General features: G+C 43.7%; 1 protein-coding gene across 1 annotated transcript in view; it reads left to right on the top strand.

Annotated features, from left to right (window-relative positions):
• The window catches only part of LOC143275972 (Y+L amino acid transporter 2-like), a 99,935-nt gene extending 85,404 nt beyond the window's left edge, over positions 1–14,531 (top strand). Inside the window, exons 5-9 of the mRNA XM_076580330.1 lie at positions 808–931; positions 2,431–2,631; positions 3,973–4,207; positions 7,457–7,549; positions 10,969–14,531. Coding sequence (XP_076436445.1) covers positions 808–931; positions 2,431–2,631; positions 3,973–4,207; positions 7,457–7,549; positions 10,969–11,033 — 718 coding nt within the window. The 3' untranslated portion in view covers positions 11,034–14,531. The remainder of the gene's footprint in view (positions 1–807; positions 932–2,430; positions 2,632–3,972; positions 4,208–7,456; positions 7,550–10,968) is intronic.
• The last annotated feature ends 8,006 nt before the right edge of the window (positions 14,532–22,537 follow it).

Raw genomic sequence — 22,537 nt, 5'->3', positions numbered from 1 at the left:
ACCTATCCGAGTTGATTTCTTTTGCAGAATTTTGCCAGAGGACAACACTCTCGTTGTCATGGGTTCTTTTTCAGCGTGCCAGGTGCTTGCTGCACTCGGGACCTCGGATTATTGTCACCAAAGACTAGACGCCCAGTTTTATTTTCCTGTCAAACTTCGGAGAAAGGGCGAGAGCGGGATTCGAACCCATACTTTCACGGACACTGTATTGGCAGATAAGCGTCCTAAGCATGGTAGGTGGAGTGAAGGCCTAGGTGTAACGCATCCGTCTAGGAAGCAAGAGAATCTGAGCGCACTGGTTCGAATCCCGGCAGAGTCGCCAGTATTTTCTCCCCCTCTACTAGACCTTGAGTAGTGGTCTGGACGCTAGTCATTCGGATGAGACAATAAACCGAGGTCCCGTGTGCAGAATAACAATAATGAAGAAAACGATAATGATGAAAATTCCTTCTACTACTACTGCTGCTATTATTACTGCTACTACAACAACACACAATAACCAAAGAGAGGGAAAATAAGATATCCCTTCCAGTAGTATAGTAGTAGTAGTTGTAGCAGCAGCAGCAGCAGTAATGGTAGTAGTAGTTGTTGTAGCAGTAGTTTTTATCATTATTAGTATCGTCATTGTTAATATTTACATCATTATCAGCGTCATCATCGCTGTTATTGTGCTGTATCATCGTGTCCGATGATGATGATGATGATTGATGAGTAATATCATTATGATAGGATGATTATGACGATGGTGATGATGATGATTAATATCATGATTGTATGCTGATGGTGATGACGATGATCGGGCCACAGGAACCTGCCCAAGGCGATCTGGATCTCCATCATCCTGGTCACTTCCATCTACACCCTGACGAACATCGCTTACTTCACCACCGTCAGCCCTTCTGAGGTCCTCGGCGGTGCTGCCGTGGCTGTGGTCAGTGTGTGTGTGTGTGTGTGTGTGTGTGTGTGTTTCTCTCCACCCCCACCAAATGTTCTCCAAGCGGCTGTACTTAGAGACTGTATGTATGAAAGTCAGTCGTGTCCAACTTTTGACCATCAGAACAGCAGAGAAGGCAGCTGCTGTCCAGACAATCTGGGCAGGAATTTTATTATAGTGGAGAGTGTCTTGCCCAAAGTTACATCCCCACTCTCTCTCTCTCTCTCGGCCAAGGTGGTTTTAGGACAGTCGGCGTTGGCATGGTTCCCAAAGGACAACTTGCCCCCAAGGCTGCATCCCCACTCTCTCTCGGCCAAGATGGTTTTAGGACAGTCGGCGTTGGCATGGTTCCCAAAGGACAACTTGCCCCCAAGGCTGCAGCACTAAGAGCCAGTGCAATCTTGCCTTCTAGTTTGCTTTAGTTTGAGAGTCCTTCACAAATGACTAAGCTGTAAATGACTTCCCATCGCAGTGGAGTAACAATTGATCGCACAGTTCTCACGTGATGCTGGCCTTACTGTAAGTGTATGTCAATATGCGATATAAGCCGAGCGTTGGGCTCACTTAGGGATGAGCCGCAATATAGATACACATTATTGTTGTGATGATTATGGTGATGGCGATGATGATGTTGACGGTGACGACGACGACGATGGTGATGATGATTGTTATGATGTGCTCCCCCTCCACCCCCGCGTTCTCTGTATCCTTTTATTGTTGTGACACAGATGACGACGATGATGATGATGGTGATGGCGACTAATTTGATGATGATGATGATGATGATGTGTTCCTCCCTCCCATCACCATCCCCACGGCATTCTCCAAGTGTGATGATGATGGTGATGATGATGACGACAATACTAGTGCTGCTGCTGATGATGATGACTGCCCCCACCCCTCCCCCCCAGATGCTCTCCAAGAGGCTGTACGGGTGTCTGTACACATTGTTGTGATGATGATGATGAAGATAATGATGATGACTATGCCCCCCCTTTTCTGATGCTATCCAAGCGGCTGCACAGGTGTATACTATGTACACATTGTTATGATGATGAGTCGGAGGAGGAGGATAATGATAATGATGACTACCACCACCCCCACCCCCAAAGATATTCTCCAAGCGGGTGTACGGGTGTCTATACGCATGATTATTTTGAGGAGGAGAATAATGATAGTGATGATGACTACTCCCGACACCCCCCCACCCCCCCAACCCCACCCCCCTACAAGATGCTATCCAAGCGGCTATACGGGTGTCAGTGAACATCACTGTTTTAATGGTGATGAGGAGGAGCAGGATGATGATGATGATGATGATGATGATTACCACCCCCACTTCCTACAATGTTCTCCAAGCGGGCGCACACGTGTCTGTACACATTATTGTTGTGATTGTGATGACGATGACGATGATGCTACTGATGATGACGATGGTGATGACGAAGATCATGATAATGATGACTCCCCCCCCCCCCAACACACACCTTCCACAGATGTTCTCCAAGCGGCTGTACGGGTTCATGTGGTGGATCATGCCCATCTTCGTGTCGCTGTCCACCTTTGGCGGGGTCAACGGCATCCTCTTCACCACCTCCCGCCTCTTCTACGTCGGTGGCAGGGAGGGCCACATGCCCAAGGTGCTCAGCATGGTGCAGGTCCAGCGCCTCACGCCCCTCCCCGCCGTCCTCTTCATGGTCAGTGCCGAGCCTCCCGAAGACGGGGTGTGGCTGCCTGTAAATGTCGTAGGAGGGTAGAAGTAAGTGATAACGGGTAGCAAGGTGCAGGTTCCGCGCCTCACGCCACCCCTCCCCGCCGTCCTCTTCATGGTCAGTGCCGAGCCTCCCGAAGACGGGGTGTGGGTGCCTCTTTGATGTTGTGGGAAGGATGGGAGGGTTGAAATATGAGTAATTACGGGTAACAATGTGCAAGTCTAGATCCTCACGCCCCTCCCCGCCGTCCTCTTCATGGTCAGTGCCAGTTTTGCCAAGGTTCCCGAAGACGGGGTGTGGGTGCCTATAAATGTCGTCGGTGGTGGGAGGGTAGTAATGAGTAATTACTGATAGCAAGGTGCAGGCCCAGTGCTTCATATCCCTCCCAGCCGTCCTCTTCATGGTCAGTGTCGGTTCTGTCAAGGTTCCCGTAGGCGGGGCGTGGATGCCTAAAAAATTGTCATCGGGGGTGAGGATGTAGTATTGAGTAATTACGGGTAGCAAGGTGCAGGTCCAGCACCTCACGCCACCCCTCCCCGCCGTCCTCTTCATGGTCATTGCCAGGCCTCCCGAAGACGGGGTGTGGCTGCCTGTAAATGTCGTAGGGAGGGTAGAAGTGAGTGATGACGGGTAGCAAGGTGCAGGTCCAGCGCCTCACGCCACCCCTTCCCCGCCGTCCTCTTCATAGTCAGTGCCGAGCGCCCCGGAGACTGGGTGTGGGTGCCTATGAATGCCGTGTGTTGGGGGTGGGGTGGGGGTGCGCGCGCATTTACATCAGTTAAAGCTATAGATGCAGTCATATTTCCATTGAACTTACAATATGTCTTTGTTCATTGACGCTGCACCGGACAACGGTGGAGTTGACTTGCAATGTTGTTTGTGTGTGTTTGTGTGTGTGTGTGCGCGCGCGCATCTGTGCGTGTGTCTGTGTTTTATTTCTTTATTTGTAATCCTCGATCCATACCACAAAAGGGTGAAAGGAAATCGTGTTGTGTGCGTGCGTGCGTGCGTGTGTGTGTGTGTGTGTGTGTGTGGTTTTATATTCTCCTTTGATTTGTAATCCTCCATCCACACCCCAAATGGGGTAAAAAGAAAATTAGATCTTGAATCGTGTGTGTGCGCGAGTATGTGTGCGCGCACGTGGTCATATATATATAAGTACGTATGTATTGTATTATATGCATGTATATATATATATATATATATATATATATATATATATATATATATATATATATAATTATATATTATGTATATGTCCTTGCCCACTCACTACCCCCACACCCCCAACCACTCCTATACCCCCTCCCACCCACCTCCCAACAGGGCATCCTGTCCCTGCTGTACCTGGCGTCCTCCGACATGTACGCCCTCATCAACTACGTGGGCTTCGCCACCTGGCTGTCCATCGGCATGGCCATCGTGTCGCTGCTCTACCTGCGCCGCTCGCAGCCCGAGCTGCCCCGCCCCATCAAGGTGCACCTGGCCTGGCCCATCATCTACACCATCGTCACCGTCTACCTCGTCGTCCTGCCCCTCTACGCCAGCCCCACGGAGACAGGTGTGTGTGTGTGTGCGTGTTGGGGGGGGGGGGGGTAAGGGGGGGGGGGGGCAGGGAGGGGAGGGCAGAGCGCGGGGGAGGAGGGGGGTGGGGCGGGGGAGAGTAGAATAGAAGTAGAATAGGGTGGAGTAGAATTAGTATAGAGTAATAATGATACTGCTATTGCAGTGGTGAGTGGGGGGCAGAGAGACTGGGGGGGGGGGGGGGGGGGGGGGTTAGAGTGGAGTAGAATAGAGTGGAGTAGAATAAAGTAGAGTAATAATGATACTGCTTATTGCAGCGGTGAGTTTAACGGTGGGGTGGGGAGGGCAGAGGGACTGGGGGGGGGGGGGGGTGGAAGTAGAGTGGAGTGGACGTAGAATCGTGTGGAGTAGAATAGAGTAATAATGATAATACTAATGCAGTGGTGAGTTTAACGGTGGGGTGGGGAGGGCAGAGGGACTGTGGGGGGGTGGGGGGGGGAGTAGAGTGGAGTGGACGTAGAATCGTGTGGAGTAGAATAGAGTAATAATGATAATACTAATGCAGTGGTGAGTTTAACGGTGGGGTGGGGAGGGCAGAGGGACTGGGGGGGGGGGGGTTGGGGGGGGGGAGTAGAGTGAAGTGGAAGCAGAATCGAGTGGAGCAGAATAGAGTAATAATGATAATACTGATGCAGTGGTGAGTTTAACGGTGGGGTGGGGAGGGCAGAGGGACTGTGGGGGGGGGGGGGGGGGAGTAGAGTGGAGTGGACGTAGAATCGAGTGGAGTAGAATAGAGTAATATTGATAATACTAATGCAGTGGTGAGTTTAACGGTGGGGTGGGGAGGGCAGAGGGACTGTGGGGGGGTGGGGGGGGGGAGTAGAGTGGAGTGGACGTAGAATCGAGTGGAGTAGAATAGAGTAATAATGATAATACTGATGCAGTGGTGAGTTTAACGGTGGGGTGGGGAGGGCAGAGGGACTGGGTGGGAGTAGAGTAGAATAGAGTAGAGGAACAATATTAATAATACTATAGCAGTGGTAAGTTTAGCCGGAGGGGGGGGGGGGGCAGAGGGACTTGGGGCAGTTGAGTAGAATAGAGTGGAGTAATGATAATACTACTATTGCAGTGGTGAGTTTAACAGGGGTGGGGTGGGGGGGGGGGTGCATAGGTACTTGGGGGGAGTAGAATAATGTAGAAGTAGATCTAGAATAGAATGGAGCGGAATAGAGTAATGATAATGATACTATTGCAGTGGTGAGTTTAACAACCTATCTGCAGTGGTGAGTTTAACAACCTATCTGGGGATCTGCCCTTAAGGTCAAGTTGTTCGTGGCTGTGGCCTTTTCCGTGAAGGGTGGTGTGGTCGAGGCGTTGGTCCTGTGGGGGGTGTAGTTCTGGCTGGCGGTCCGAGGGGGGCATAGGAAGGGGGCGGGGGTTCTCACTGCATCATGGCCGTTGGCTTGTCGGGGATGCCCGGGTTTGCTGTGTCCTGGCTGCTCTTCAGGGTGGTGTTCAGTTTAATAATAGATAGTACTTACATGGTGCAAACTCTCCATAAGCGCCTTGCACGAAACAAAAGATATACAATAGTGCTAATAACATACCTCTGCACATGAAAAACAACAACAACAACAACGAACAAAAACAAAAACTCACATATATGTCAGTGTATCTATACACCAAGACAATACTACAAACTGCAGGTCGTTGAACACAACAGAATGTTATTGCTATCGTTATTGATACTTGTCCTATATAACGCAATAGAATAGAATGTTATTACTATCAATGAAGTAGAACAGAACAGAATGTTATCGCTGTCGTTATTGACAACTATGCTATATAACACAATAGAATAGAATAGAATGCTATTACTATCATCATTGGTACACAGGCTAAGTGGCGTAATAGAATACAATGTATATCATTACTACTGTCATTGATACTGAGGCTACAACGCGCCTATTTTCGGTCAGAGACCAAACTTTTAAGCGCTTCACAAACACCTACCCGGGTAGAACTGATTGTGACTGCCTTTGGGCACCCATCACAGAAAAGAATAAGAGAAGAATGGATTAGAATGTTGTTGCTATTACTGATTATATACCTACTAAGGCTATAATAATCATAGCGCCTATCAACGGTCACAAACCAAACTGGAAGCGCTTTACAAACACAGTGCTTTCGGGCACTCTTCACACAATACATTACAATACAATACAATTTTGTTGATTCACTTGTGTAAACAAAGTGAGTCTATGTTTTAACCCGGTGTTCGGTTGTGTGTGTGTGTGTGTGTGTCTATGTGTCTGTGGTAAACTTTAACATTGACATTTTCTCTGTAAATACTTTGTCAGCTGACACCAAATTTGGCATAAAAATAGGAAAAGTTCAGTTCTTTCCAGTCATCTTGTTTAAAACAATATTGCACCTCTGGGATGGGCACAAAAAAATAAATAAAGAAGCCTAATTATATGCAAACTGCATTTACTGTTATATTTATATTTTTTGTATTCTCTAAACTTGGCACTTTGACCTCTTATTCTGACACAACAACAAGAGGAGTCATTATTATCATTTTTTGTTCAAACAGGAACTTCTTTTGCTAAGCATGGAATTTTTATTTATTTTGCAAACGTTTTGGTGCAGATAGTAAAAAAGGGAAATTACTCTGTAATTAATGCTAGGGGACTTAATTTATCACAAGTGAGTCTTGAAGGCCTTGCCTCTCTTGTTTCTGTTATTATTGATACTAACATAATATAGCGCCCTATCCTTGGCCAGAGACAAACTCTAAGCTCTGTACAAACTTGCACAACAGGCTGCCTACCTGGGTAGAACCGACTAACAACTGCCTTTGGGCGCCTGTCATAGGATAGAATAGAATAGAATAGAATAGATCAGAACACAGCAGATTAGAATGTCATTACCATTATTAGTGATACTTTATTGGCTATACAGCACCTATAGCCACGGTCAGAGACCAAACTCTATATACTTTACAGTCATTCGCACAACAGGCTGAATGGTAATCTGAGTGTATAAGCCCCATGCCTGCGCTCGTACGTATTTGTGGTTGTTTCTTTGTGCTTTGATAGCATTTGATTATTTTTGCTATGTTTTTTTTTTTATAGATTCAAACGAAGAAAACAAACCCGTGTGTGTGTGTGTATGTATGTGCGTGTGGTGTGTGTATGTGCGTGTGTGTGTGTGTGGTTGTGGGGTGCGTGTGCATATATGTGTGTGTGTGTGTGTGTATGTGTGTGTGACATGTTTTTTTCAGGTATCGGCCTAGCCATCATCTGTACCGGCATCCCAGTGTACTTTATATTCGTGGTCTGGCAGTCCAAACCCAAGGCCTTTGATGACTTCATGGGTGAGCCTGATACTCTGACCATACAATCTGCCTTATTTCTGTTGTTGTTGTTGTTGATTGTATTTCTTGTGGGAGGTGTTGAAATGCTATGTAAGGTTTGATATTGGTATCATGAACCCAAAGCCTGTATTAGCTTCATGGGTGAGAATGTCTGCCTTTTTGTTGTTGATGATATTGTTGTTTGGGGTCAGGGGGTGGGGGTGGGGGTGATGTTGAAATGCCTTGTGCAGAGAAATACTGGCATTGTGAACCAGAAGACTTTATAGTAACTTCATTGGTGAGAATGTCACTTTGCAATCTGCATGTATTTCTGTCGTAGGTGTAGTTGTTGTTGTTGTTTTGTAGGTAGGGGTGTTGAAATGCCATGTACAGAGAAATATTGGCATTGTCATTCCAAAGAACATTGTCAACTACATGGGTGAAAATGTCACCACAGAATCTGCCTTATTTCTGCTGCTGTCACAGTTGTTGTTTTTGTTTGTTTGTTTTTTTTGGGGGCATGGGGGGATTCATGAATCCAAATTACTTTGACAATATCATAGTTGAGAATTCCACAACAGAATCTGCCTTATTTCTGTTGCTGTTGTCATTTCGGGGGTGGGGGTATTGAAATGCCATGCACAGAGAAATACTAGCATTGTCAACCCAAGGAACGTTGACAACTAGATGGATGAGAACGTCACAACAGAATCTGCCTTATTTCTGCTGTTGCTGTTGTTGTTTTGGGGTTGGGGGAAGAGCGTTGATTTTTTTTTAATGCTTTGCACAAAGAAATATTGGCATTGTGAACCTGAAGACTTTTACAACTTCATGGGTGATAATGTCACTTTACAGTCTGTATGTCTGTTGTTGTTGTTGTTTGGGGGATGGGGTGTTGAAATGCTGTGTACAAAATAGATATTGGGATTTTGAACCCAAAGACTTTGACAACTCCATGGCTGAGAATGTCAGTTTACAATCAGCATTTCTGTAGTTGTTGTTTGTTTGTGGGTCGGGGTGTTGAAATTCCACGCAGAAAGAAATATTAGCAATGTTAAACAAAAGCCTTTAACGATTTAATAGGCAAGTCTTAGATTTTCACTACACAATCTTCCAATTTTCTGATGGTGGTGGTGGTGGTGGTGGCGGTGGTGGTGTTTGGGGGGGGGGGGTTGGGGGTCTGGGTATTGAAATGGTTCAAAATTAATGGCAATGTACAGAAAATAATAGAACTTGTGAACCCAGAGACGTTGTCAACTTTAAGGGTGTGGATTTTGCAGCACAATCTGCGTTGTTTCTGGTTTGGGTCTGTTGAAATTCTGTGCATGAACAGAGCAACTTGCAGCACAGTCTGTGTTATTTCTGGTTGGGGTCTGTTGAAATTCTGTGCATGAACAGAGCAACTTGCAGCACAGTCTGGGTTATTTCTGGTTGGGGTCTGTTGAAATTCTGTGCATGAACAGAGCAACTTGCAGCACAATCTGCGTTGTTTCTGGTTTGGGTCTGTTGAAATTCTGTGCATGAACAGAGCAACTTGCAGCACAGTCTGTGTTATTTCTGGTTGGGGTCTGTTGAAATTCTGTGCATGAACAGAGCAACTTGCAGCACAATCTGCGTTGTTTCTGGTTTGGGTCTGTTGAAATTCTGTGCATGAACAGAGCAACTTGCAGCACAATCTGCGTTGTTTCTGGTTTGGGTCTGTTGAAATTCTGTGCATGAACAGAGAAACTTGCAGCACAATCTGCGTTGTTTCTGGTTTGGGTCTGTTGAAATTCTGTGCATGAACAGAGCAACTTGCAGCACAATCTGCGTTGTTTCTGGTTGGGGTCTGTTGAAATTCTGTGCATGAACAGAGCAACTTGCAGCACAATCTGCGTTGTTTCTGGTTTGGGTCTGTTGAAATTCTGTGCTTGAACAGAGCAACTTGCAGCACAGTCTGGGTTATTTCTGGTTTGGGTCTGTTGAAATTCTGTGCATGAACAGAGCAACTTGCAGCACAATCTGCGTTGTTTCTGGTTTGGGTCTGTTGAAATTCTGTGCATGAACAGAGCAACTTGCAGCACAATCTGCGTTGTTTCTGGTTTGGGTCTGTTGAAATTCTGTGCATGAACAGAGCAACTTGCAGCACAGTCTGGGTTATTTCTGGTTGGGGTCTGTTGAAATTCTGTACACAGAGAAACACAACACACAGTTACAGTGCAGATCACACAGGATGACACAGCCCACGTTGACAACACTTAGGTAAATTGATACAGTTATGCTTAAAGCTAGTGATTATATTGTAACTAAACGTGTTATGTATTAATGTGATGTGATGTGTGTGTGTGTGTGTGTGTGTGTGTGTGTGTGTGTGTGTGAGAGAGAGAGAGAGAGAGAGAGAGAGGGAAGAAAATCAGTAATGAAATGAAAAGAACTCTGTGTGTGGGCGGGGGGTGGGGGAGAGAGACAGAGAGAGAGAGAGACTGAAGTACGTTCACGCCGTATTTCATGTGTTCACAATTAATCATACATCTTAAAGCAGATCTCAATAGTCTAGAAAGGTTGTGGAAGCTCAGAAATTATCATTATTATTATTATTGTTAGTAGTAGTAGTAGTAGTAGTAGTATGAGCAATTATACCTAATCTTTAAAATAAGCCCTAGGCGTTTACAAATAGAACACATATGTATATATCAAAAAGAAAAATTGTATATAACTATAAGATACCAAACATCATTAAAAATTATTCATAATCCCCTCCCCCCTCACACACACACACACTACACACAAGCACACGCACACACACAAGTCAAAGCACACAATCGTATATAGTACACAATCAAAAATACTACCATCAAATTCTGAAACTATCAAAACTCGCACAGACACAAATAGTCATTTTAGTTCATACTGGAAAGGGATGAGCTGTTGAGAATTAATCAGGAGGGGAAAAGGTGGGTCTTCAGACTGAATTTGAAAGATTGCAGCGAAGATGAGTGACGGAGAGGCTGAGGAAGCTGATTCCAAAGAAAGGGAGCTTGGAATGAAAAACTGCGTTGGCCATACGTTTTGGTTCGAGCAGAGGGGATCCTAAACATACGGGTGTCAGGTGAAGAGCGGAGCTGGCGTGAGGGTATGCAAGGATGAATGAAATCAGAAAAATACTGTGGACCAGAAGCCTTAATGGACTTGAAACACAGAGAGACAACTTTGTGAATAATTGTTTCTTGTACTGGGAGCCAGTGTAAAGCACGAAGGAGAGAAGATATGTGATCAAATTTACACACACACACAAAATGAATGAACTCGCAACAAAACCAAACCGAACAGTACCGCAAGCCCCACTAAAGAAATCAAAAGATATTTTAAAAAATCTCTCCGCATTAACTTCGATTCCTAACTTCCAAGAAACGAGCAGTAAGCTTATAATAAATTATTATGATTGGTTTGTTCTGTCGCAGACAACATGACGGTGTTCCTGCAAAAACTGTTCATGGTCATGGCCGAAGAGAAGAAGGAAAAGTAACGCCGCGACGACAGCATAGTCCCAGGCGATGATAAAGCGCCCGTAGTATACCTCCCTCCCAACTGACAACGACAACAGTGGATGATGGACGAGGAGACACCCACAGGATTTCAACGACCAGACCTGTCCAGCCACAGAAGTGAAGATGGCGACACGTTTTTTTGTGGGTTTTTTTTTTGTGTGTGTGTGTGTGTGTTTTTGTTAAAGGTGGGGGCAGGACGGGGAAGAAAAGACGTCACAAAACAAGAATGACGTCACAACTTCCAAGTGACGTGCTCAGTGACGGAATAGCACATTTCCTGCTGTTTACTTTGCACGTGTATGTCTGCAAGTTATATGTCAAGGTTTCAACGTTGTTGTTTGTTTGTGTGTGTGTGTGTGTGTGTGTGTGTGTTGAAGGTCTTCTACACTAGTAAATACGCTGCTTATTTACGTCCAATATTTTCAAACGTTTAAGGACAAACACATTTGACGTTAAAAAAATCACAACCAGAAATCCGCAGGGCTTGCTTGCTTGCTTTTTTTTTTTTTTTTTTTTTTTTAAAAGAGTGCTATGTGATGCGAGATTTCCCGGAGGTATCATTTTATCCGATTGTGTTTTCAGGATTGCACTCAGTACACAACATTTTTCACGCGTACATGCTTAAACGCACACATATTTGTACATTTAAATAGACAGATAGATAAAGATAGATGAATAGGTAGATAGATAGATGGATACATTGCTGTAACAGGGCTGTATATCATTGAATTGTGTTTCTCTTGTTTTTGGAGGTGGAGGGGAAAGTGGAAAGTGAGTGCATGAAATTAAGACTTCAACGTTAGGATCGTCAGTGTACATTTCTTCACGAAATCCAGTGCAGGCAGAGACGAAAGTGAGAGAGACAGAGAGAGACCGAGAGAAAGACAGAGATATATTCAGAGTTCATTCAAAGCTGTTCTGGGAATAGGAATTGTTGGACATTGACTTTTTTCTTCTTCTTGATTTATTATTCGCATGCATGTGTTCCATGGGTGTGTGTGTGTGTGAGTTGTCTTTGAGTGTGTATGTGTGTGTGTGTCCGTACGTGGGGTTAAGGTCTGACCCTGTTTCTGTGTCCTGATAATCAGTGCAGCTGTGTGAATCGCTGATATCAATTTTTGTCCACTCATGTCTTCAAATGCGAGAATAGATTTGCTTTCACTTTCAACAGTTTTTGTTTTTTTTTGTTTTTATCAAAGAGCTTGGCAAATACCTGTTTAGAGAAATAGCTTAGCAATTAGAATAAAAAGCCCCGCTTCACAGAACTACTTTCGGAGAGTACACCAGTGTAAGAGGTGGTTGTATCGTTGCCTTCTTCGAAATTTGTGGAGTGATGGCCTAGAGGTAACGCGTCCGCCTAGGAAGCGAGAGAATCTGAGCGCGCTGGTTCGAATCACGGTTCAGCCGCCGATATTTTCTCCCCCTCCACTAGACCTTGAGTGGTGTTCTGGACGCTAGTCATTCGGATGAGACGATAAACCGAGGTCCCGTGTGCAGCATGCACTTAGCGCACGTAAAAGAACCCACGGCAACAAAAGTGTTGTTCCTGGCAAAATTCTGTAGAAAAATCCACATCGATAGGAAAAACAAATAAAACTGCATGCAGGAAAAAATACAAAAAAAATGGGTGGCGCTGTAGTGTAGCGACGCGCCCTCCCTGGGGAGAGCAGCCCGAATTTCACACAGAGAAATCTGTTGTGATAAAAAGAAATACAAATACAAATAACAAATTAACAGTTTTGTAGATTGTTTTGTTCAGCTTTGAGACATGTGTATGCATTTTGAGAACTTTACGTTGTATTGGCTACATGAGTATTGTTGATACAGTTCGGTTATTGTTCTTGTGTAATTGGGTATAATCCTTCATTCCCTAAAAGGGTTGGAGGGAAATCAAATCTTGAATTTAGAATCTTGAGCGTCACCAATAGGTCATTGTTAGAAGAAAAAGGATTATCATAAGAAATTTGAAAATTGCATATAAAAAGGTAGAAAGCATGTTTATGTCTACCCGATCTTTACATGTTTATATATATATATATATATATCTTAAAATTCTATTCTTGTTTTTTTATTTTTTAGTGAGACACATCCGAGCGTTTTGTTGTTGTTGTTTATTGTTGTTATTGTTTTTAAAAGTAAAACTACATCAACGTATAATCTTGTTAATGTATTGTAATGTATCTTATCCGGAAGCATGATTTAACAGTCAAGTTCATTCTTCACTTTATATTTTATACACACTTAAAGTGGTGTGTACACGTATTATATCTGTTTGTTCTTTCTAGTTCCATAACTAACATCAACAGAATGACAAGTATAAGCGCTTTGATTTGCCTGTGCACAAGATTCAGCGCTATATAAATATAATTATTATTATTATTCTTTATTATTCTAATTATAAATAGAACAAATTAATACCTGCATTTGATCGTTTAGCAAACATAAAGGGGGCCTTAATGTGAGACCGACGTGTGCCCAATGACAATAAATAATATCAAGGTTTTCGCAGTTAGGGTTTTTGTTGTTTGTTGTTGTTGTTGTTTTTATTTTTATTTATTTTTTATTTTTATTTTTTTTACTTTCTTGTAAAACTTTGAACTCCCCAGACCCAACTTTCTATGGGCGAGGAGTGGGGTTGGAAAGATGCTGAACTGCATTTCTTTGTTCAGATGTGGAAGTTTTTTGTGTATACCTAATGTGTATTGTGCTGTTGGTAATGAGAACTGATCTGCGATTCGCTTGCTTATCATTTTGATGTGGTTATGTGTGCGAGTATGTGTGTGTGTGTGTGTGTTTGTGTGTGCGCGCGCGTACCGGCACTTCATTTTGCCTTCATTTTGGACGATTTATAAACTGGTCTTTATATAAACGGTATATGCTGACTAGAAAATGTGTCGAATGTTTTGTGTGTATTTGTCTTTTGAACAGAAATGAAATAAAACGTTAGTTGAAATACTGTCTTTACAGAGAAAGAAAATTATATTGGTTGGAAATGCAGTGTTCCCAGCGCGTGTTCTATGCATTGTGTTTGTGTTATCTATGTTGTTCATGAACATTTTCAAGCCTTGCAGAGAAAAAAAAATGAAATATTGGTTGGAAATTAGTCGATAAATGTGCGATTTATTTCTGTGTGTTCATGTTATCTACGTTGTTTATATATTTTTGTGTGTTCGGTGTTTTGATGGTGTTTTTTTGTTTGTTTGGTTGGTTTTTTTTGTTGCCTTTTTGTTGCTCCTGACAGCTTAGTTTGCTCGACCAAATTTTGGGGTCATACTTGAGGGGGTTTCCGAGGTGTTTTTTTCATTTATAACACTGTTTTGCCACTGTTTTAATTTAAATCTCTTTGCTTGATGCCAATGGTCTGGGTTTTTTTTTTATTATGTCATAAAAGCACTGAGGTATGTATACGTGTGTGGTTGTTCAGGCTACTGACTTTTCTAAAGACTATTGGGGATATATTAAAGCTTTGGATTGTGCTTTGTGTTCAGTACATTCTTTCGCGATTCATCGATTCACGTGCGTTGTAACTTGTTGGTTTGTCAGTTACACTATGGATGCATACTCGATCTCCATTTTAAAGTTTTTGGTGATTATATGTTGTTTAGTATATGACGATGTTAGGCAAACTGTTAACCGGGTCAGCACGATTTACCAGAACACGTAACCGTGTTACAGGTTACACCAGAATGTCGTTTTCTCTCCTTCCCAATCATCCAGTGTCCCCTATACGTTTGCTCGCAAAGAACCAGGATTGCTTTTCTCTTCTTCCCAGCTATCATTAAGTAATATCTGTGCTTGTCAAGCATGATGGGAACAAAATGTACTCACGAAATACTTCCCCCCCCCCCTCCTTCACCGCTGTTGGCGTTGTTTTGCACATGCTTCTTGAAGAGCTTTTACTTTGCCCTCCACAAAGTCACGTAACTCTTCCACATTACCATTTCAGTTATCAGTGGTTGTCTAACTTTTTTTTCTTCTTTTTTTTCCCCCCATTGTCTCGGGACTGTGGGTGTTTATGCTCTGAAACGATCATTTACAGTGCGTGCATTGCACAGTTGGTGGCAGTAAATTCGTGTCAGAATGACATGTGTTGTGTGAGTCAAAATTGTCTTTTGTTGTATTTCTCTTGTCCCCAGATTTCTCATTGTGAGAAATGAATGAGGAAGGCGGCAAAATGGTTTAACTGCCAATACAGTGTCCGTGAGGGTCTGGGTTCGAATACCGGTCTCGCCCTCTCTCCCACGTTTTGACTGGAAAATCAAACTGGGCGTCGAGAAGATCGAAAAACGGAGGTCCCGTGTGCAGCACTCACTTACCTGGCGCACTGAAAAAAGAAACCCATGGCAAGGTATATTACTGTTGTCCTCTGGTAACATTCTGAAGAAGAAATGCACTATGACAGGTACACAAATAATTATATATATGCTTGCACTCGAGGCCTGACTATACGCGTTGTGTTACGCTCAGTGCTGGTCATGTATCTGTCTAGCAGATGTGTAGCGTATATGGATTTGTCCAAACGCATTAATTGACAACTCCTTGAGAAACTGGCGTTGAAACTGTGAAATTTGGGCTTCTCTCTCCAAGGAGAGCGTGTCGCTACAGTTAAGAACCACCCATAGTATATATATATATATATTTTTTTTTTTCCTGCCTGCAAGTGTATTTGTTTTTTTCCTTTCGTTGCTGTGGGTTCTATTACATGCGCTGCCGGGTGCATGCCACTCACGGAACGCCGGTTTATCGTCTCATCCGCATTACTATAGTGTCGAAACCACCACTCAATGTCTAGTGAAAGGAGTGGACCGGGGTGGGTTTACTGCATGATGAGTGTCACAGGGACTGATTCGCCGGATCCAATGCGCTCCGATTCTCGATCTCGTTTCCAAGAAGGACGCCGGCCGCGTTACCACTGACTATGCCACCACTTGTCAAATAGGTGTGCAGACGGTCCTTGCATGGTGTCAAGATGACATGTGTTGTGTGAGTCAAAATTGTCTTTTGTTGTATTTCTCTTGTCCCCAGATTTCTCATTGTGAGAAATGAGGAAGGCGGCAAAATGGTTTAACTGCCAATACAGTGTCCGTGAGGGTCTGGGTTCGAATACCGGTCTCGCCCTCTCTCCCACGTTTTGACTGGAAAATCAAACTGGGCGTCTCGAGAAGATCGATAAACGGAGGTCCCGTGTGCAGCACTCACTTACCTGGCGCACTGAAAAAGAAACCCATGGCAAGGTATATAACTGTTGTCCTCTGGTAACATTCTGAAGAAGAAATGCACTATGACAGGTACACAAATAATTATATATATGCTTGCACTCGAGGCCTGACAATACGCGTTTTGTTATGCTCAGTGCTGGTCATGTATCTGTCTAGCAGATGTGTAGCGTAAATGGATTTGTCCAAATGCATTAATTGACAACTCCTTGAGAAACTGGCGTTGAAACTGTGAAATTTGGGCTTCTCTCTCCAAGGAGAGCGTGTCGCTACAGTTAAGAACCACCCATAGTATATATATATATATATTTTTTTTTTCCTGCCTGCAAGTGTATTTGGTTTTTCCTTTTGTTGCTGTGGGTTCTGTTACATACGCTGCCGGGTGCATGCCACTCACGGAACGCCGGTTTATCGTCTCATCCGCATTACTATAGTGTCGAAACCACCACTCAATGTCTAGTGAAAGGAGTGGACCGGGGTGGGTTTACTGCATGATGAGTGTCACAGGGACTGATTCGCCGGATCCAATGCGCTCCGATTCTCGATCTCGTTTCCAAGAACGACGCCGGCCGCTTTACCACTGTGCCACCACTTGTCAAACAGGTGTGTAGACGGTCCTTGCATGGTGTCAAGATGACATGTGTTGTGTGAGTCAAAATTGTCATTTGTTGTATTTCTCTTGTCCCCAGATTTCTCATTGTGAGAAATGAGGAAGGCGGCAAAATGGTTTAACTGCCAATACAGTGTCCGTGAGGGTCTGGGTTCGAATACCGGTCTCGCCCTCTCTCCCACGTTTTGACTGGAAAATCAAACTGGGCGTCGAGAAGATCGATAAACGGAGGTCCCGTGTGCAGCACTCACTTACCTGGCGCACTAAAAAAGAAACCCATGGCAAGGTATATAACTGTTGTCCTCTGGTAACATTCTGAAGAAGAAATGCACTATGACAGGTACACAAATAATTATATATATGCTTGCACTCGAGGCCTGACTATACGCGTTGGGTTACGCTCAGTGCTGGTCATGTATCTGTCTAGCAGATGTGTAGCGTATATGGATTTGTCCAAACGCATTAATTGACAACTTGAGAAACTGGCGTTGAAACTGTGAAATTTGGGCTTCTCTCTCCAAGGAGAGCATGTCGCTACAGTTAAGAACCACCTATAGTATATATATTTTTTTTCCCTGCCTGCAAGTGTATTTGTTTTTTCCTTTCGTTGCTGTGGGTTCTGTTACATGCGCTGCCGGGTGCATGCCACTCACGGAACGCCGGTTTATCGTCTCATCCGCATTACTATAGTGTCGAAACCACCACTCAATGTCTAGTGAAAGGAGTGGACCGGGGTGGGTTTACTGCATGATGAGTGTCACAGGGACTGATTCGCCGGATCCAATGCGCTCCGATTCTCGATCTCGTTTCCAAGAACGACGCCGGCCGCTTTACCACTGTGCCACCACTTGTCAAACAGGTGTGTGTAGACGGCCCTTGCATGGTGTCAAGATGACATGTGTTGTGTGAGTCGTGGATGGTATACACGGAGGGTACGTGAGTGCCGTGTGTAGTTCGCATCCGGAAGTGCAGTGTCTGGAGAAGTTGGGACAATGATCATTATAAGCATGTTGTTGACAACAGCTTCCACACAGATACTGTTATGTGCAAACTTTGAAGTGTGCTTTCTGGATGATATAACTATTAAAAGAGGAAACAAAAAAAAGTATGTTGTTGACCCTGATGTTGATGATGTCGCTGTGTAGCGCCGCTTTCTTACGATATTGAGTGTGTGTTATTTTGACTAGATTTGTTTTTATGTTCTTGTGAATATTGGTTTTGTTGTTGTTGCTGTTGGTGTTTGTTATTTTTAGAAACAGATTTGTTGTTGTTGTTGTTGTTTGAGAAACAGACTCCAGTATATACCTCATGATATAAGGAGTAGACGTATCACATTATAAGAATATGGTAAATAAGACGTTTTTGTGAAATCTTCCCCCCCCCCCTCCCCCATACTGGTTTTCAGTTTGTAGTCCTGAAAAAGGAATTCATGTCAGCTCAGCCCTTATTAGTATTATATATATATATATATATATATATATATATATATATATATATATATATATATATAATAATAATAATAATTATAATGAGAGTGTGAGTTTTGTGTGATATATTGAAAGGGGTGGCGGCAGGTACGGGTGTGGGGGACGTGCTGCAGAAAGAGAGAGGGATGATGACCAAAAAAAAAAAAAAAAAAAAAGAGAGAAAAGGGGGAGGCCGGATTATTATTGACAGACAACAAATACATTCATCTATTACTGCTCATTGCTGTCTTTGGTGTTACCGACTGAAAGTTTCTGGTGTTACACATTTTATTAATTTACGTTACCAATTTATCGACAACTTTATTGTTTGCCCATTATTAATTTTTATACGTTCTCTGCCAGTTCTGCTTTGGCTTAATTGACTCAGTTTTTCTCCAGACGACGATAACTGGGAACTCTTTTTTTTTTTTTTTAACCCGCGCAATTGTATCTTGCGACGGCGGTGATTGGGTTGTTAACACATGTGACAGTCATGCGACCACGAGTAGTGAAGTGTATAGCATTGATACTGAGCAATAGAAGATGGTGTTTATCTGTGCGCGTGGTCACAGTGTTGCAAGGTACACGTGATTCTATTGTGGGAAATCGATTTTTAAATCTGTAAGATCGCCAACGTGTTTATACACTTTAACAGAGCATGGTGTGAGTGAAGTACGCATGTGTTTGACTGAGCGGTATTCAAACCCTGCTGATAGTGCTCGCCATCCACTGTTTGGCATTCTCAGTTTGGAATTAATTAACAGGCAGAACGATGTGGTGTGATGCTGCGGCATGGGTGGTGAAAGACAGCATGACTATTTTTTCTTGTGTATGTGCGTGTGGGGTGTTTTTGTTTTTGTTTGCTTGTTTTTTTTGTTGTTGTTTTTTCTTCATTTGCCTCCAGTTCATATTTTACCTGTTTTGTACCTGTCATTAAATGTTGGTGAAAGACAGCACGATCGAGTTCAGAGTTCAGCTTCTTGTGAATTATTTTCTCATGTTGTTGACTGATTTGTTTTCCGGTCGGATATGTCATTGATTTCTTCCATACTCTCTCTCTCTCTGTATGTGTGTGTGTGTTCCTCGTGCGGACGTGCAGAAGTGTCTAAGACAAGGACTGAGCAGCAAAAGGGGGAGTGGGGGGGAGGGGGGGGGAAGGAAAAAGATGTTTTTTTTCTGACCACCCCCATATCAGTTTGGCAGTGGCAGCTTCTTCTCTTCCCGCAGCGGCCAGGAGGTTTTCACACAGAGATCACTCACTCCTCTCTACGCGGGTGTCTCAACGCCACCATCATCAAGGACTGAGATGTAGTACAGTCAAGGGCTGGTTGGATAAGATTGTTTATTGTTTATCATTGTTGCTTATAGTCCAGTCCCGGACGGCACAGGGCCGGCATATCAGGACTGTCAAACCATACAAATACTCAACTGCGTCAACACAAAACTGTCAGATCTAAAAAAAAAAAAAAAAAAAAAAAGTGAAAACTAAAAATACCCAACAAGAGAAACTCACAAAACACAGTTCATTACACATTATCCAAAACACAAACAAGCTTTAACGAAATTCAGAATAAGCGCGCATGACCTAAAGATTGAGAAAGGTAGATATTTAAATATTCCACAAGAAGACAGATTGTCCAACAAGTGTAACATACTGGAAGATGAAATCCATCTTCTTGATCATTGTATTAAATATAAAACCTTAAGGCAACAATTTTGAAACTCAACTTTTAGCCAAATCTAAACTTCGTCTAATCCCAAGTCAGTATTTCTGTTAAGCACAACAATGACTAAGAATTTAGTAACACAGTTTCGAGCGAAATGGTCAAAGGCATGCGATTATTGATATAAGAAGTTGTAAAACCTAATAATAAGTAAAATCGAAATCGCGAAGTTCCTTCGTCGATAGTTACTTACAGACGATAATTAGCGGAGGGGCGAAGAGGTGCGTCAGTAGTTTAAGATATTCGACTATTATTCGGGTAATACTATCATGGCAAGAGGGAAACTTATACAACTTGAAAGCTTAGTTAATGTAGATTTTGAGAGTATACTTTGTTTTACACTAGACCTTAAGATTTGGAACAGAAAATGGGATTTAGATCGAATGACTGACTGGCCCGGGTAAACTTATGAAAGATCCAGTCCCCAGCGCTCTCGAAATACTGATTGATTTTCTAATAAACCAGGCTTACTATTTACATTATATCTTAATGAGAACGCGAAAGAACTTAAAAATTCTGAATGGTGTCCAAAGTTTCTTTATAAAAACAGATATTTTAAGGAAATCATGCGAAATAATTGTGGATTTGGGATAACCCTGTTAGTCTAATGGGAATGGAAGGAGTTACTTCCCATTCTTGCATGGCAGCGCTGGCGTTTCTCTTTTTTTTGGCTACCTGTGTTACACAAACTTTTTTTTTTTTCTGTCCCATCATCTGCACCGTTTCAGTGGCATTACTCCCACGCCGCTCATTTAGATCCCCCCATACACGGCCACACCCGGGTTCGTCCGTCACAGTTCCAGCGTCGGCAGTCCGCAGGGAACTATCGATGTTAGGTCGCCAGGAGGCCACACACCTGAGGAGACCCTGCACTGCTGCTGAGTCACTTCGGTGGTGTTCAGTGGTGCCTGTTCTGATTTAACGTACTTAGGACACCACCTACTAAGCCCCCTACTAAGCCAATAATGGCTTCGTCGCGGAGCCCGCAGACTGAGTGAGCGTCCCTCCCCGAGTGGAGACCGCCACCATGTCCCTCAAACAACAGCCCCCCACGAATCTGCCGACACTGAAGACATTGACAGGACTCACCCCAATCACAGAAGTGGAGGGGTATCGAAACTGAGGTCACCATGAGAGCATGGCATGAAAGGCCACAGACTTTGAGACTGTTTTGTTTCCAGTACTATTGATGATGATGGAGGAGGATGACGATGACGATGACGATGTTGCTATGGAGGTCCATTTGGTTTGGGACTGGCAAGGCTGTACTCTTCCTGTCATAATGATATCCCGGCGTTAACCAGGCCCGAGAGATACTAGTACAGACACTTGGAGTGTTGGTCAAGTAATTTGAGCAACACACCCAAAGACGCATCCTTGAAGTGGATGACACTCGACTGTGTGGTCCCAGTCTCCCCATTTAAGCCCACAGCACACTCAGCTCTGGGTAGGAGCCGGCCACGGGCCGAAAAACCCACCTCCACTGGGATTCGAACCGGCGTCCTCCCAGCCGTCAGTCCCGGCCGCCGCGGCGACGCTAACCACTTCGCCACGGCGGCTGTTACACAAACTTAATTGAACATACTGAAAAACATAATTTACCATCCAACTTACACAAACTCCCCGCAAACACCCTGAAATTTGAACTGAATGACAGCCGGACCGAGAGAGAGAGAGAGAGACAGAGACAGAGACAGACATACAGACACTCAGTGGGGACAGACAAACAGACCGGCAGAGAGAAAGAGAGACTCGGCAGAAAGAAGCAAGGCAGAGCCGACCGGGAAGGAGAGAGACAAAGACTGCATGAGAGAGAGGGGAGGCCGGGGTGGTGAGGTGGATTGTACGTCAAAGTAAAACCGCACGATATCAAACCTAAAAATTGTGCTAAGAGCTACTAAAGAAAAAGAAGAAAAAAAGTGTAGAAAGAAACAGCTGGAAGGAGAACTTGAAGGGAGAGAGACAGACTGAGACCGACAGAAACACAGACAGGGGAAAGGAGATCGACAAGCTGGGATGAGCTGCACATCATCAAAATAACCACATCACACCTTGCATAGAAAAAGCGCTAAAACATCATCAAAATGTATAAGAAGCACATAATCTTTCTACACAGTTACCATTATGAGCACTGACGCACACACACACACACTTTACTGATGTGGCCGTTTCAGTTGGCTTACAAAACGTTGGCAGCTGAGTTTAATTTTGGACTTTCTGCAGTTTATGAACGCGATATATCAAATAAACAGCGAGGTCAGGAGAACAGAAGTTCAGAGTTTGTTTATTCACATTAACTCTTTTGAAATCATTAACAAATAGTAAAGAGTGGTAACTCTCCATTCACAAGATAAACAACTTCAAGTCAATGCTGCTTATGCTACCGATTCAGCTAGCACATATAGGTAAATAACAGGTACATTGGAACAAACCCAGACACTTCCTCCCAAAAGGAAGCGCCGGGCT

Source organism: Babylonia areolata, chromosome 31 (assembly GCF_041734735.1).
Source record: "Babylonia areolata isolate BAREFJ2019XMU chromosome 31, ASM4173473v1, whole genome shotgun sequence".
NCBI lineage: Eukaryota > Metazoa > Mollusca > Gastropoda > Neogastropoda > Buccinidae > Babylonia > Babylonia areolata.
Note: the sequence above shows the minus strand (reverse complement) of the source record. Positions and strands in the feature narration are given on the sequence as shown.